This window comes from Phoca vitulina, unplaced genomic scaffold (genome assembly GCF_004348235.1).
Source record: "Phoca vitulina isolate PV1807 unplaced genomic scaffold, GSC_HSeal_1.0 scaffold21, whole genome shotgun sequence".
NCBI classification, from domain to species: domain Eukaryota; kingdom Metazoa; phylum Chordata; class Mammalia; order Carnivora; family Phocidae; genus Phoca; species Phoca vitulina.
The window spans coordinates 23,410,959-23,426,631 of record NW_022589724.1 but is presented as its reverse complement, the minus strand read 5'-3'; the positions used below and the strand labels follow the sequence as shown (position 1 = coordinate 23,426,631).

The 15,673-nt window shown below is 52.7% G+C and overlaps 1 protein-coding gene across 2 annotated transcripts in view; it reads right to left on the bottom strand.

Moving 5' to 3' along the window:
• Positions 1–10,189, bottom strand: part of OLFML2A (olfactomedin like 2A) — a 28,873-nt gene extending 18,684 nt beyond the window's left edge. For both annotated transcript variants that reach the window (XM_032418836.1, XM_032418837.1), the window contains exons 1-2: positions 9,996–10,189; positions 1,809–2,072 (exon numbers count right to left, since the gene is read on the bottom strand). In XM_032418836.1, the coding sequence (XP_032274727.1) occupies positions 1,809–2,072; positions 9,996–10,106 (375 nt within the window). In that variant the 5' untranslated portion in view covers positions 10,107–10,189. The remainder of the gene's footprint in view (positions 1–1,808; positions 2,073–9,995) is intronic.
• Positions 10,190–15,673: the final 5,484 nt, after the last annotated feature.

The following is a 15,673-nucleotide window of genomic DNA, read 5'->3' as shown; positions in this document are numbered from 1 at the left end:
CTCAAATAAATAAAGAAAATCTTAAAAAAAAAAAAAGAAAGAAAACATTTTTAGCCAAATGTTGAAGACAATTTTTCATGGGTCTCTTGCTTTTCTGCATGTCTTGCAAGCAGAGGCATTGACTGTCTTTGTTCTAGGACATATTTTGTATAGGCAACAGCCCTGGAACACAGAGAGAGTGTTTCCCTCCAGAGTAGGGAAGGCATGCTCAGTGCCCATTGTAAAAAATTTGGATTCTCTAAGCTTGGGGCTCCACTCCTGAAAAATACCCTAGTGTGTGTGCGGGAGCTATGTGGTCTTCACTGCGTCACCCCGTGGGAACTGGAGCTGGGAGAATCAGTTCAAGAAAATGTAGATACTCTGGCTGCTGTGAGTAATAAAGTCCTTTGTCTCTGACCCAGGAGCTTGTGTCTTCTGCCAGCATCCATGAAATTGGCTGCCAACTTGTTAGCTTACAAGTAGGGTAACATCTCAGTCAATTTCACAGTGCTTGATACCAAAAAAGGCAAAACAGATGTTCAGATGTTTGGAAGAAATTATAAGAGAAAAGGATACTCTCAAAAGACACCAAAATTATCTAGTCCATTACAGAAAGAAAGGAGAATAAAGGTGGTTTAGAATACAGGCTTTGGATACAGCAGGACGTGGTTCAAATCCCAGCCCCACCAAGCACTGAGTTGGGCGTGTTATGAATGGCACAAAGGTGCCTGGCTCGCTGTGGGGACCGTGATGTAGGCTGCACATGCCTATTCAAGCATGAGTCCTGGGGGTAGACCCTGGCATGGGCCTGTGCTCCCCAGAGGTGGTGCTTCTTTCTGATCTGCCTATGTTGGTGGCTGGGGGGGAAGGTAAGCATAAAATACATATAAAAGTATGGTATAGACCCGAGGCTACATGCCATTAGGTGAGAGTTTGGGCCAGTTACCTAACTTCTCCAAACCTCAGTTTTCTTGCCTATAAAATGAGAACAGTGATCCCATATTTCACAGAATCGTTTAAGAATTTAGAGGAAAAAGGGGCACATGGGAGGCTCAGTCGTTAAGCGCCTGCCTTCGGCTCAGGTCATGATCCTAGGGTCCTGGGATTGAGCTTGGCATTGGGCTCCCTGCTCCGTGGGGAAGCCTGCTTCTCCCTCTCCCACTCCCCCTGCTTGTGTTCCCTCTCTCGCTGTGTCTCTCTCTGTCAAATAAATAAATAAAATCTTAAAAAAGAAAATAAAAATAAAAAAAGAATTTAGAGGAAAATGTCAAAAGAGCTTAGCACAACATCTGGCATGCAGGTGGTGCTTGAATATGGGACATGTTCTTATTACATTAAAAACAATAAAATGCTACAAAATTTAAAATGTAAAAAACTTTATTCAGGTGCTGACAGATGAACAGGTTTGGGTAAAATACAGAACACTGAACTAGACAATGAAATGTTATATCCGTGTTTGCTTATTTTCTGTCTCCCATACTCTACGGAAGGCATGGACTTTGTCTAGTTCCCTCCAATATCCCCCAAACTAGTGCCTACCTGGCTGGTGGTAGGTGCTCTCTGAACATAAACAAGCCTGCATTTCGCAGATACGCTAGAGCACAGGGTAAGCTAGCCAAAGAATGCCGCCGCCACCACTTACTGGAGAATGGTCTTGAGCAAGAGTGGCTTCCCCTCAGGGAGCCTCTGTTTCCCCACCTGTGAAATGGGATAACAACAGCACCTCCCCAGAGTGTGGGTTTTCCACTGGAAGGACAGCCTGGCACCAGCCCCTGCTAGAATCCTGTCCAGGAGGTGCTCCCTCCCTCCCCTCCCCTCCGAAAGCCTACCTTGAGGAGCTCGGGTGCCTGCTTCTTGAGCTTCTCCATCTTCCACTCGTTCTCGCAGGGGTTGAGCGAGGAGGGTGGCGCCGTGCAGGAGCAGCGGCAGTCGGTCCCCGAGCTCACCGTCTCCACAGTGTAGTAGTCCTCCACCCGGGCCTGCCCGCTGCGCACTCGGCTGCAAGCGTCCTTGCTCAGTGGCCGCATGATGCACTTGCAGCGGCAGTCGGAGCCCTCCGAGGTCATCCGCACCTGGTCCATGTCACCAAACACCTGCAAGAGGGGCTCCGGTGAGCCGAAGGCCAGGGCTGGGGGGAGGAGAGGAGAGGAGGAGCCAGAGGGGACAGGTAGCAGAATCCAGTGCCCCTGGCCTTTGTGGGACGGCTACAGGTGGCTGAGGAGCTAGCAGCCCTTTGGAGGAAATAGAGTACAGTAGCCTTAAGGTGATAATACCTTAAAATATTAATGGCCACCTTGAAAAACAGTTTGGCTGTTGCTCAGGACGTTAAACATGGAATTGGGGGGCCTGGCTGGCTCAATCAGTAGAGTGTACAACTCTTGATCTTGGAGTTGTGAGTTCGAGTCCCACATTGGGTGCAGAGATTACTTTAAAAACATTGCAGGGCACCTGGCTGGCTCAGTTTATAGAGGATCCGACTCCTGATCTCAGGGTTGGGAGTTCAAGCCCCACGTTGGGTGTGGAGGCTACTTAAAAAATTTCCAAAAAAAAGTCTTAGGGATGCCTGGGTGGCTCAGTTGGTTAAGTGTCTGCTTTTGGCTCAGGTCATGATCCCAGGGTCCTGGGATCGGGCTCCTCATCTGGCTCCCTGCTCAGTGGGGAGTCTGCTTCTCCCTCTCCCTCTGCCCTCCACTCGTGCTCTCTCTCTCTCTCAACTAAATAAATAAAATCTTAAAAAAAATTTTTTTAAACCCATAGAATTACCAATTACCATAGGACCTAATAATTCTACTGCTTGGTAGAATTATTCTCCAAAGATTACTTCTCCAAAGAACCGAAGATAGGTATTCAAACAAAGACTTGTATATGAATATTCACAACAGCGCGATTCACGACAGTCTCAAAGTGGAACCAACCCAAATGTCCATCAACTGATAGATCAACAAAAGTTGGTATCTTCATACGATGGAATATTATTGAGCCATAAAAAGGAATGGAGTACTGACACCTGCTACAACACGGGCTGAACCTTGACAACATGATGCTAAGTGATAGAAGCCAGACACAAAAGGCCACATGTTGTATGATTCCATTTATTAATATCCAGAAGAGGCGCATCCCCAGACAGATTCGTGGTTGCCAGGACTTGAGAGGCGGAAAATGGGCAGTGACTGTTTCATGGGCATGGGGTTTCCTTTGGGAGTGATGAAAATGTTCTGGAACTTAGTAGTGGTGATGGTTGCACAACACTGTGAATGTACTAAGAGCCACTGGATTGTAAACTTCAAAATGGTTAAAATGGTAAATGTATGTGCAGTTTATCACCATAATAAAAGACATGAGTGAAGACCTTTCATTGGACACCTACTATAGCCCAGTTTCCATGTGCATCACACCCTTTCATAATACCTGTGTATGGAGGGGCTAGTTACCTCCAGCGTCCTTACCGTGGCCTTCAAGGCCTATGTGAACTGACAGCCTCCCCACAACCCTTTCTCTTGCCACTCTTTCCTTTCTTTGGGTCACTCCACTCCAGCCTCAGGGCCTTTGCAGATGTGGTACCCTCATCCTGAAACCCTTATCCCCGATGTTCCCTTGGTTCATTCCGTCATGTTACTTTCCTCTGAGAAGTCTTTCCCAACTACCCACTTCCCCTTACTCTGTCCCCTTATCTAGTGGCTTTTTATTATACCTCTTACCATCCGAAGTATTGTATTTGTGCTTGCTTATTTTTTCCCTTACTCTACTGAAGGAACCATTAGAGACAGGAACTTTGTCTAGTTCTCTCCTATACCACAGACTGGTGCCTGCCTGGCCCATAGTAGATGCTCTGTAAATATTTGTTGGATCACTGAGCCTGCATTTTGCAGACATGCTGGAGCACAGGGCTAAGCACATGGCGTCTGCCACCTGAGTTAGTAGCTGTGAGATGGTGGGCCACTCAACCTTTCCCCGCCACTCCCCGAGCTGTCTCACCCAGCCCACCCTGGGCTCCAGGCTCTTGGGACACAGCTCTTTGTGGCTCCAGCAACAAACACCCCAGCCCTCATGGCTACTCAGCTCTCACTGAAGCCACCAGGACTCAGGTGAGTTCGTGGCTCTGTTGGGCTTTCTGCCAACCCCAACGCCCGCGAGCATCCCAGAGCCCTCTGGGGAAGGGCCATAGGTACTCCATTTCTGTTCTGAGCTGTCAGACACCTGTTTGAGCCTTTGGCCTCTGTCAGACCCTGGGTGACAGCTGGAGGTGTAGGAGAAATAGATTGAAGTACATTCCTGAGCTTCTCTGCTAGAGGAGAAGCTAGCAGGATGGGCTCTGTCTGAGAGCACAGAGGAAGACATCCATGCCAACTGCTCAGGGAGGGACCCCTCGGGGGACATCTCTAAGGAGAAGGGCATTCCAGGGTGAGCAAACCAGATATGTAAAGATGAGCAAAGGCCGGGCACTTGGAGAAGGTTCACTCTGGCTGGTGCTTGCGGGACCCTGGGGTGGCAGAGACCAGCTCCTGGAGGACCCTGAAAGCTGGCTGAGGATCTTGGCTTCTTCCTGGGGAGTCATGGAAGGGTTTTAGGCAGGGGAGAGCCAGGGTCGGATCTGCATTCTGGGAAGCTCACTTGGGAGGCTTTGTGGATAGATGGTGGGTGGAGGAGGCAAGCCGGGGGCACAGAGCCCAGGAGGAGACAGCTACTGAGAACTCACGAGTGCTGGGGAAGTGTGGGCAGTGCTTAGGCACACAGCCATGGGCCATCTACAGCTGTGTGCCCTTAATCTCTCTGTGCCTCAGTTTCCTCATCTGTAAAATGAGGGTACTACTAGTGTCTACCCAACAAAGGACTGTGTGAGGACTGAGAGACAGGATACCAGGAATACGCTCCGTCCAGTGCCAGGAGCCCACAGCGTAGTCTGTACATTGTAGCCGTTATTATTACTAACAATGATCCTGAAAGGGGGTTGTTTATGTGTTCATTTCTCCATGGGGATGCAGTGGTAGATACTCTCAGCAGTGTCCTACAGACGAGACAACTGAGCTCTGGAGCCATCAAATGACTTGTTCAAGGGGATCAGAGCCTGGTGTGGATAGATTTCCAGTCCCCTGGGGGATGAGGAGGTGGGGAAGGAGGAAGCTATGGGTGGAAGCTTTGTCCTGGGCCTTCTGTGGGTGGAGTGTACTCGGGGCACCGCGGGGCAATCCGCCCCTGCCTGTGAACGCTGACAGCCAGCCTAGGGGTCCCACACATTCCTAAGATCTCGGGCAGTGCCTCAAGCCTGCTTTCTCTTCGAGACTCCTGGGCCCCCTTCCCCGCTCTGCTGTGGACCTCTAGTCACCCCCACGCACTCCCCAGCGGGTAGATGCGGTTGTGTTCTGTGTGGCCAGGCCACAGAGGCCTCCTCCTGGGGGCCCACTCATCGTCCCGGCGTCCGCCCCCACCAGCAGCAGCCTCCATATCAGACTGCAACATTCCTTCTCTCCTCAGATGAGGTGCTACGTCCTGACGGGGGCAGCCAAGGCCCTGACGCCGGCCAGGAGGCGGAAGAGGGCCTCGGCGCCAAGCCCCGGCTGCCAGGAGCCTAGGCGAGGCCCTTCCTCCGGTGATTACTGGAGCCCGTGGTGCTTGATTGGAGGCCGCAGAGCACCGTGGTGGGGAACCAAGCCCAGACTCAAACCCCAGCTCCTCCATTCCCCTGCGTGGCCTTGACCCCTCTGAGTCTCCGCACCCTCCACTGCAGAACGGGGAGGACAACAGTCTTTGCCTCATACGCCCGACCTGAGGCTGAAATGAGTCCACGCGCGCAGAGCAGCTGTCACCAAACGTGGCACAGAGTCACGGCTCTTTAGGTGGTACTTGCTGTCCAGGTGGCCGCCCAACCCTCCCGCAACCCTCCCTCACGTCGGCGCGGCGTTTTCTACCTCTCTCTCCTCGCGTCACAACCCCGTCTTAAAGGGGAGAACTCTGAGCATCAGCAAGACTGGAGGCTTGCCCAGGGTCACTATGAACAGCCTGACTCCAGGTTTTGGTTTACTTGCTCTTCCTCCCATGGCCACCCATCCTCACCAGGTGAGGGCTTCTCCAACAGCAGCCGAACTGCGACCGAGAAGGGGGCCCTGGGTTGGGTCGCAGGGGGGCAGTAGAGGGCCTGGCCCCCTCTGCCCTGGGCACGAGGGCTGTCCCTGCCTCAGGCCTCCCCCCGCACCTCTCTCTACAGCCTCACTCAGCACACACTGCTGCCAAAGACCCCAGAAGTGTGGGTGGTTCGTGCTTAAAAATATCCCTAGGTACTTGCAAGGAAATCCCACAATGAGATGGCAAGAGGGCATACTTGAGATTTTTCTGAAGAAAGATGGATAAGTCTGGCCACAGTGGGGGAGGGGGGTTTCAAGCTGTGAAATGTTCTAGAAATGAGCAGATTCAAATTGTGCCACCTTGAGGTGGAGTCTTCCCTCTTCTCTCCTGGCCAGTCCAGACTCCCTGAAAGCACGTTTCCAGGTCCTCCTGCAGGCAAAGATGTCCCCCAGAGCCCTTTGCCAGCTTGACACCTCCCTGGATGGCACAGGACCCCCACACTGAAGCCATCCAAAACTGGACCCAGCATCGTTTCTCACCTGATGTCTACCTACCCTCCCACCCACCCCAGGTCTCTGAGCCTCCCTTTCTACACCAGACAAGCCATCAGTCACGTTCTTCCAATTCTTTATCCTGAATATCTCCCAGCTCTCTCTCCGACTCTCCATTCCATGACCACAGCCCTGAGTTCAGACCCCATTAACTGCTTCTGGGAACATAGCAGCCTCCTCTCCACCGGTTTAATCTTCCAGAAGCTTCTCTTTGATGATCTGTGACTCTCTTGGTCCACAAACCTCCATGGCTCTCTGTACCTCCGTGAGTTCTCACTGGGGGATGTGCCTTGGGAATTACCTGGAATGCACTTGGAAAATGCAGACGTGCTGGCCTTAGTCCACACATCTTCACTCAAGACTCTCAGGTACCCCAGGCCATTTGGATGCCCACTGAAAGCTGAGCACCCTGGAACTCCAGGATTCTCCAAACTCCTCCATCTGACTCTTTTGACCTTCAGTGTTCAAGCCTGGTCCTGGGGGGACCAGCAGCAGGGTTGTGTAAGATTCTGGATTTAAGTGCTGGGCATGGGGCTTGGCACACAGGATGTCTCTCAGTACTTTGTTCTAGGTGCCCCAGCCAACGGGAATGTTGGGACAAGCATTTCCCTATAGAGAGACCCTGTGGGGCCTGGCGTGGTCCCATGCTCTTTGTGTACAGAAGGACTTGATCACTTGTATTCCCTGTCTGCCCTGAGCCTGTTTTCAATTACACCCACAGGCGGAAACTCCCAGAGCAGAGACGCAGCAACACCTAAGCCCCTGGGACCAGCCTGGCCTAGAACATCCAATGCAGCCTGCGACATGGCTGCCTGCCTGCCTTCAGCCCCCCTGCTCCCCCTGGCCCAGTTCCCACAAGCCTTGGCCTTCCCTCTGTCCTTGGGCCCCTGGTCAGTGGCGGGGATGACCAAAGACCCCCTTTCCACATCTGGATGCATGGAGGAAGTGAGGCACCTTTCACAGATGGGGAAACTGAGGTAGCAATGGGGAATTCTCAGCCACATTCCAAGGACATAGAGCAGAATGCAGGTTCCCAGAGGTCTCTGGTGCCACGCCTGGGTTTCATGTGGTTACCTGTCTGTCCATCCCAAACTCCGAGCTGGGCAGCCCCTCAGAGATGCCAGGGAAGCTGTGAACTCCCTCTCCCACTCCCATGCTGGACAAAGCACTTCCCTAGATGAAAACTCCTGTTTAGGAGAGAGAGACCTTGCCATAAACATGGAATGAAAACACGCTGAGTGAGGAGCTGCCCGAGACCACAGAGTTCTGTGGTGAGTACTGGGGTTGAGCTGCCCCTGTACCCCAGAAAGTATGGGGCAGGAGGGGGTACTGGACCTCCCAGGAGCAGGAAGCCTAAGGAGAGGGCCAACTTAACCCTTTAGGGCTCTAAATAGGTAGACTTCAAGTCCCAGGCTGGCCCTCGAAGGGCTCTCCCCCTCTCCCTCCCTCAAATCGGACAGGCTTGAAGAGGAAGGATGGTTATGGGGGAGGGAGAGGGTGATTATGAAAACAGCTCTCCCCGCAGAGCCAGCAGGAGACCGGCTGTGCTGAGGAATGCGGAGTAAATTCACCCATCACTTGATTTTTATTTTTCCCAGCTGGCTGAAGTGGTGTGGGGTGGGAGGTGTCTGAGGGAGGGCTGTGCTCTGTCCCCCAGCTGCTTCATCCTCCAGGCTCTAGAGTACGCCTCCCTACCCCACCAGCCCCAGCTTGCCCTGGGACAACGAAACACACACACACACACACACACACACACACACACACACACACAACCTAGCAAGTGTTTGGCTGACTCACTACATAAACAGGGTGTTCAGTTTTCTTTGTCTTTGCTTTGTTTTGAGTGCTAGCCCTCCCCCACAAGCTCTACATGCATGGCTCAGAGGATGCCCAGGACCAAATATTCCTCCCAGCCAGAGAGATGGGAGGGGCAAAGCGCTGATCAGGTTATGTGGGGTTTTTGGCTCACTGTTCCCCCACCTGAGCCAGGTCAGGGAATCCAAGAAGGCCCTGCATGGAGAGGAAGTTGGCAGACATTGTTTTTCAGATGGGGAAACTGAAGCCTGGAGGCAGGCAGTGACTCGCCCAAGGTCACACAACCAAAGAGTAACAAAGGGGCAGAACCCAGGTTTTTTGATTCACAAGCTAGCCACGTCTCTATATACTCTAGTTTCCCATCTGTAAAGTAGGGATGATACTCCTTCCCTTCTTGTCTTTGGAGCACATGGTCAGGACTGCAATTCACTTGCTTTCATCCCCAGAGTGGGATCTTCAGGATGAGGGACTGCTGGTGCCCAGTGCTCATACACTTACTGTGTGGCTAGCAGCTTCTGCCCTCTACCTTGCCTCTGGACAGTGCAGCCTCACCTTCTACCCAGGAAAGAGGCTGGAGCGACATCAAGAAAAGTCACTCCATGAAGGAGTGAGCAGGGCCTTACCTTCTTCCCTCATTCATTCCCAGTCCCATCCTTGTCCTAACTGGGTCATTTCCAGAACACCCTCAAGGGGGCCCTGCTCTCACTGGCTCTTTCAGGTTCCCCTAGTAAGATTCTGTAATCACAGCATGATTTATTGGGCACCTAACTAGGTACCAGGTGCGGTGCTAAACATTTTAGAGGCACGACCTCGAAAAAGATCACCAACTGTAGGAAGTGGGAACTATTGTTATTCCCATAAGTGAGGAAACGGAGACTGGCAGAGGTGAAAGCCCAAGATCACCCAGCTGAGAGGTGGAGGGGGATTTGAACTCAGGTCAGCTTGACAGCGCAGCAGATCCTTTTAGCCACAACTGAGAAGACTTCAGGTCCCTTCTGGAAACACGGTGTCCTCCAGAGGGTGCATTAGATTCCTGGCAGGACTACCAGAGGCCAGGCGAGTGACCAGCCCACTAGGTTCACTCTGGGTCCCCAGCATGGCCGGAAAGCCTTGGCTCAGGGTCTGCTGCAAACCTGGGAGTCCCTGGGTAGCAGTTACCCAGGCGTCTGCCCGACGTCGGTCAGCCTCCCATGGAAACTTTGAGCCAGATTTCCAGGCTGCCCTTGCCCAGCGCTCCTGGGAATCCCTAGGCTGGGGACTGCATCTCTTGTCTGCGCCCCTTCCAAACTCCCAGGCTCCCCTCTTCCCGGCCCTGCGTTTTAGTGCCGATCTCCTCCCCGCACTGAACTGGGTCCCAGAGCCCTTTCCTGAGACCCCCAGGTCCCAAGTACTCCTACCATCCCCAGCGCTTCTTCCCCCTCTCCCTGGGTCGTGGCCCAAGTGGCTTCCGTGCTGAGCCCGTCGGGTCTCCCCTCTCCTGGTCCTCCGCTCCTGGCCCCGACACCCTCCTTGGTCCGCACCCCAGCCACAGCGCCCCCTCGCGCCCGGCTCCCCGCGGAGCTGAGCCCCGGTCGGAGGGCCGCACCGTACCTTACTGTCAGCGCGCACCCGGCCGGCGCGCGGCAGCAGCAGCAGCAGCAGCAGCAGCGGCGACAGCAGGAGCAGGGGTAGGGGCCGGGACAGAAGGGCGGCCGCGGCCATGGCGGGATGGGCACGGTGGGCACAGACAGCCGCGTGCGGACGCTGGGAAGCGCGGGCGGCACTGCGAGCTCGGTGCGCAGCTAGCAAAGCCCGCGCGGCGCGCCCCCCGCCCCGCGCCCCCTCCCGCGCCGCCGAGGGCGGAGCTAGGGTGGAGGGGGCATCCCGCCCCGCCCGGGCCTCTGCGGGGCCGCTTCGCCATTGGGCGGCTCTCCAAAGGGCATCCCTGCGAGGACACAAAAAAGGGTCTTGTTCCGAGTCCCCAGGAGCAGCGGGGCCGATGAGCGGAGCGCGGGGTCCCCACACGGAGGGAGGTCTTGCTCTGTGAGATGCTCTGTGGGCTGTCCCTTCACCTCTTTGAGCCTCAGTTTCCTCACTTGTAGAATGGGGGAAATAGTGCTTTCCTTTTGGAGTGGTTGTAAAGTTCAGATGAGTGATGTTTCCAGGGCAGGTGAGCCTTTGAGCTCTCCCAACACCCAGACCCCGCCAGCTCTACCCTTCTCACAGCTCAGACCCCCCTCTCCCGCATGTTTTTTTTCCTCTTCCCTCCAAAATCCCGCCCGGCGACCCCAAACTAAACTCCAGTAGCTCCCGGCGGCGTTTAAACACCCTTCCGCCTCCCCATCCTCAGGAGGGAGTGCTTCATTTCTCTGGTTCCTAGGCAGCAAAACTTTCAAAAGGAGACGCCTCCCGTCGTTACTCCTCAGGTTCCCTGCCCATGCCCTCGCTCCATGGCTCTTCGGTGTCACGTGGAGGTGCCTTGTTGAGGTCCTCTGGAGCTCCTGTAATTGCACCCAAGGTGGCACCTCTTTACCCTCCCAGAATCGAGAGCCCTGGATCATGCCTCCTTCTCAACCCCTCTCCTCGGTTTCTTTCGGATTCCCCGTATTATCTCACACTTTGCAGGTCCTTCCACCTCTGCACACCCCAGGGGGGCCAGACGCCCTTCTCTTTCCTCTCCACGCTGACTCCGTAGGTGCCCCTCCCCTGAACCCAAGACAGTCCCACCTGTGTGTCTGTTTACCTGCCCTTGTAAACTTCAACTGCTCAGAAAGGAACCTTTAATTGTGCCTCAAATGTCCTACCTTACCACTACTCTCAAGCACTTCCCCCTCATGCATATCCCTTCCCCTGCTCCTTTTCTTCATAGAATTTACCGCCCCATGAAACTTTCTAGTTGGTATGTGTGTTTCCTTGCATCCTTTATGCCTTCCTTTGTGGGAGAGACGTACGTCAACAGTGCACAGACCTTGTGCACCAACAGCTAGCTGAGTAGTCTGGAAGTGTGGTCCCAGGACCAGCAGCCTCAGCATCACCTGGGAACTTAGAAATGCAAATTCTCAGGCCCTACCCCAGATCTCAGGAAGCAGAAACTCTAGGGATGGGGCCCAGCAATCTGTTTTAACAAGCCCTCCAGAGGATTTATAATTTGAGAGCTACTGGGTTAGCACAAGGTCTGGTGCTCCCTAACTCTGAGCTGCAGCAAGTCATGTGCAGCTGGTGTTCAGTACAGATTAGCTTCTTTCATGACTAGAGATCTGGGCACGTGTCAAAACCAGGGCTGGATTAGTATAAAACATGAATATGCTGTGTGTTCTTGGTTTTTGTTTGTTTGTTTGTTTTAAGATTTTATTTATTTGAGGGGGCGGTTGGCAGAAGAGGGAGAAGAATACTCCCCGCTGAGCAGGAAGCCAGATGCAGGGCTTGATCCCAGGACCCTGGGATCCTGACCTGAGCTGGAGGCAGAAGCTTAACCGACTGAGCCACCCAGGTACCTCTAGTGCATAGACTATCTGTGAATGGACACACTATAAACCAGTATGGTGGTTATTGCTCAGGAGGGAAACCAGTTGTTGGGAATCAGAGGAAGGAGAAAGGTTTACTTTTCATTGAATACGTTTTTTGCATCTGGGAATTTTGTAATGTATGTCCTATCTATTCAAATAATAGACAAAATGTACTTAAAACAAATAGAACCACACAAGGATTCTCTTTCCCAGCCTAGGTCTGGCTCTCTGGCTAGGCTCTGAAAGAAAAAGACCACTGTCACCCCATACTCTGCCCTCTGCTGACTGTTCCACAAGACGGCCCCATGGTCTCTGCTTTCCTCCTTTTCACCCTTCTCTCCTGCCCCTCTTTCCCTCAGCAGGCTCCAGTCACAATGGATTCTCTGTTCCCACTTGGCCTTGGGACCTTTGCATATGCTGTTCCTTCCTCCTGAAACTCTCTCTCTGCTCAATCTTACTCACTCCTACTCATTCTTCCCATCTTATTTCAATGTTCCTTATCCCAGAAAGCCTCCTCTGATCATCACCCCCGACAAAAACGAACCCTGCCACATTCCCGAAGCACCAGGAACTTCTAGGTGTGTTCTCACTTATAGAACTTACCTGCACTTGTGGGTTTGTGTGGTTATTTTATCTGATTAGTGTCTGTCTCCACTGGGCAAAGCTCCCATGATGGGGCCCAAAGCTGCTTTGTTCTTAAGTGTATCCCTGTTTCGTCCTGTTCCTGTCTGCCTCTGGCCTCAGGACCACTCCCCTGAAGATCCCTCCATATCCTTCGATACTTTCCTTTCCAGCTCTTCTGTCAGGAGTCCTGCCGGTGATGGGAGTCTTTTCCATCAGTCTTCCTGAGCCTGTTTCCTCATTTGTAAATTGAGGGGAAGTACTGACTTCTCAGGATGGTTAGGGAGGTGGGGAGCACTGTAGCGAAAAGATCCCATCATAGGTGCCAGACACATGGCAGGGGCCTCCCTCATAGGACTCTGTATGTTTAGGACCGTAGCTGGGGTCTCAGCACATTGTCATTTCCCTCACCTTTCTCAGTTTCATGGTAATTGACTCTTCCCAAGGAGCATTTTCAGAGGAGAGGTGAATGGGAATTAGGATAGCTCTTTAACATAACAAGTCCCATTTATTAGGCCAGGCCTTATATTAATTGCTTTGCATGCATCATGTTAATTCTCATAACAATCCTGTGAAGTAGCGGCTATCATTATTTTCCCTCCCTCCCCTTAGAAACCAGGACTTTGAGGCTCAGAAGTAACATGCCCAAGGTCACAGTTACTAAGTAGAAAAGTCTGATCTGTTTTATTCATCCTTTCACTCACTCAGCAATTATTTATTGAGTGTCTACTATGTTCAGGCTCTGTGCTCAGCAGCTGGGGTTATAATGATGAGGGAGAGAAGAAAGGGATTTGACTATCAGATCTAGAAAAGCTTTTAGGAGGAAGTGGCAACAAAGCCGGAGTCTGAAGGAGGAGGATGAGTTGCTTCTAAGGGCTGAGTATTTGGCGAATTTTTTGGTCCATCTTTGAGAGTCAACTTAAGAATCTGTCCACCACTGAAACCCCAGGCCTTCAGGAGGTTTCTGCAGTGCCACTTAACCTCTGACTCGATCTCCAGGGAAGGGGAATTCACTACCTCCAGAGGACTGTGATAGAAAGGGAAGTTCTGAGGGCACCTGGGTGGCTCAGTCGGTTAGGTGTCTGCCTTCGGCTCAGGTCGTGATCCCGGGGTCCTGGGATCGAGCCCCACATTGGATTCCCTGCTCCTCGGGGAGCCTGCTTCTCCCTCTCCCTCTCCCTCTGCCCGCCGCTCCCCCTGCTTGTGCTCTCTCTCTGTAAAATAAATAAATAAAATCTTAAAAAAAAAAAAAAGAAAAGAGAGAGAGAAAGAAAGGCAAGTTCTGGAAGGCCTAGGAAAGCCATATGGTCCTGACACGTTTTAGAACCCAGAACTGAGGCTATGACCCAGAGGATCCATCTCCTCTGCCCCCTCCCCCTCACACCACACTAAAGGCTTTCCTCCCCCCATCTGGGGCTGGGGAATGGTGGTAGGGAAGCAATTAGCTCAACAGAGCTGTAAGGGAACACAGACAGGATCTAGATTAGATGTCCCCTGGTGGGAAGTATTTAAAAACATGTCCCTGAGGATATATTTGAACAGGATCTTGAAAGATGAATAGGAGTTTGGGAGTGGGTTGGATGAAGCCAGCAGAGTTCCAGCTTGAAGGAGCCAAGGTTCAGGTTTTGATGTCTGACCCACTAGGGTCAAACTCACTAGGTTTGGAATCCCCATCACTGCTGGGTGACTGCATCAGTGTATCATAGAAACAATATTGGAGCTACCTCATAGAGCAGGTGTAAGGTTTAGACAACATAGTTTTAATGTAAATCTCTCAGAAAAGTGGCCAGCACTTTTCTGATTAAAGATACAATACAGGTTAACCAATGTCGGTAACAGCCACCTTCAAAGTGCAAGGAAGCGTTGCAAAACATCCTGTGGAGCAGGTGAGGGAAGGGGTGTGATGAGAAGCGTGGGCAGGGGTCAGACCAGGCAGGCGTGTGAATGCCAGGATAAGAATTTTTAAAAAATTAAGCAAGGAATGAGATGAGGCAATGGATTGGTAGGGCGGGATTCAGGGGTGGTGAGGAAGGGGCAGCCATGAGGAAGCTGTGGCATGACCCGGCAGAGGAGAGGCGGGCAAAGTACCAGAGTTCTTGTTCTTTGTCTTCAAACAGGCTAGGTAGGGCTTAGTTACACCTGGGGCGGCAGCCAGGATGAGTCCTTCCCTGAGAGGGTCGCCGAAGGCGGTTCCCCGGGCAGGCCCAGAGGCTGGTGGCCGCGCGCCACCTGGTGGCTGCAGAAGTTAGGCTCAGCCCGGAGCAGGGGAGACCGCAAAATCCGGCATTTTGCTCTGGGAAACTGAGGCGGGGAGCGAGGCGGGGGTAGGGTGGGGTTTGTGATCTTTCGATTGGACTTCGTCCCTATTCTAACCCCATTTTACAGATACGGTAACCAAGGAGAAGGGAAGGCGAACAAGGCTGGGTAAGGAGTTTCTCAAGCGGAGCGTTTCAAGACACCAGGAGTCAAGAGCCTGAGAATTTCTTTAATGGCATCAATGGCCTGGAGGTTTATTTTCCATTCTGTTGGGCAGGGGAAAATGAAAGAGGAGGAAGAGAAACCGTTGTCTTTCCCGCCCACCGGGAGGTAAAAGGCTTTTAAGAGTACCCCGGAAAGCAGAGTTTTATAGATTCCATTTGCATACGAACGTAGTCACCTGGAGTTAAGCTCCGGCCCTTTAATCTCTGGTCCAATTTGTCCCGAAGCCGCGGAGGAAGTCCCTCGTGAATACCTCCAAACTCCGCCACCATCTAAGCCCCGCCCACAGGGCTGGGCTTCATTGCACGTGCTCACCCAGCTCCTTAGCGATCCGCCCCTAGGAAAGACTCATTGTCTAGGTGGGGGGATACGGGTAGTCGTAGGGTACTTTGATGTTGGAAAAATCAAATAAAGAGAAGGGCCCTGAAGTAATCTTTGTTAAATTTCCCCCGAAGTTTTTATCTCGGTTCATGACATTTACAGGCCTTGGCCTTCACTTCTCAGCGCCGCTTATCCTTCTTTCCACCCCTTCAATTGGTGGGGTCCCGCGTGGCCGGCCTCGCCCGGCGGACTTCAATTCCCAGCGTGCCCCTCAGGCCCGTGCGTGGCAGCGGCGCGTGACGTCGGGGGAGGGAGCTGGCCAGTGCTGAGGGGGCGCGGCGCGGAGGGGCGCGGAGGGGCGCG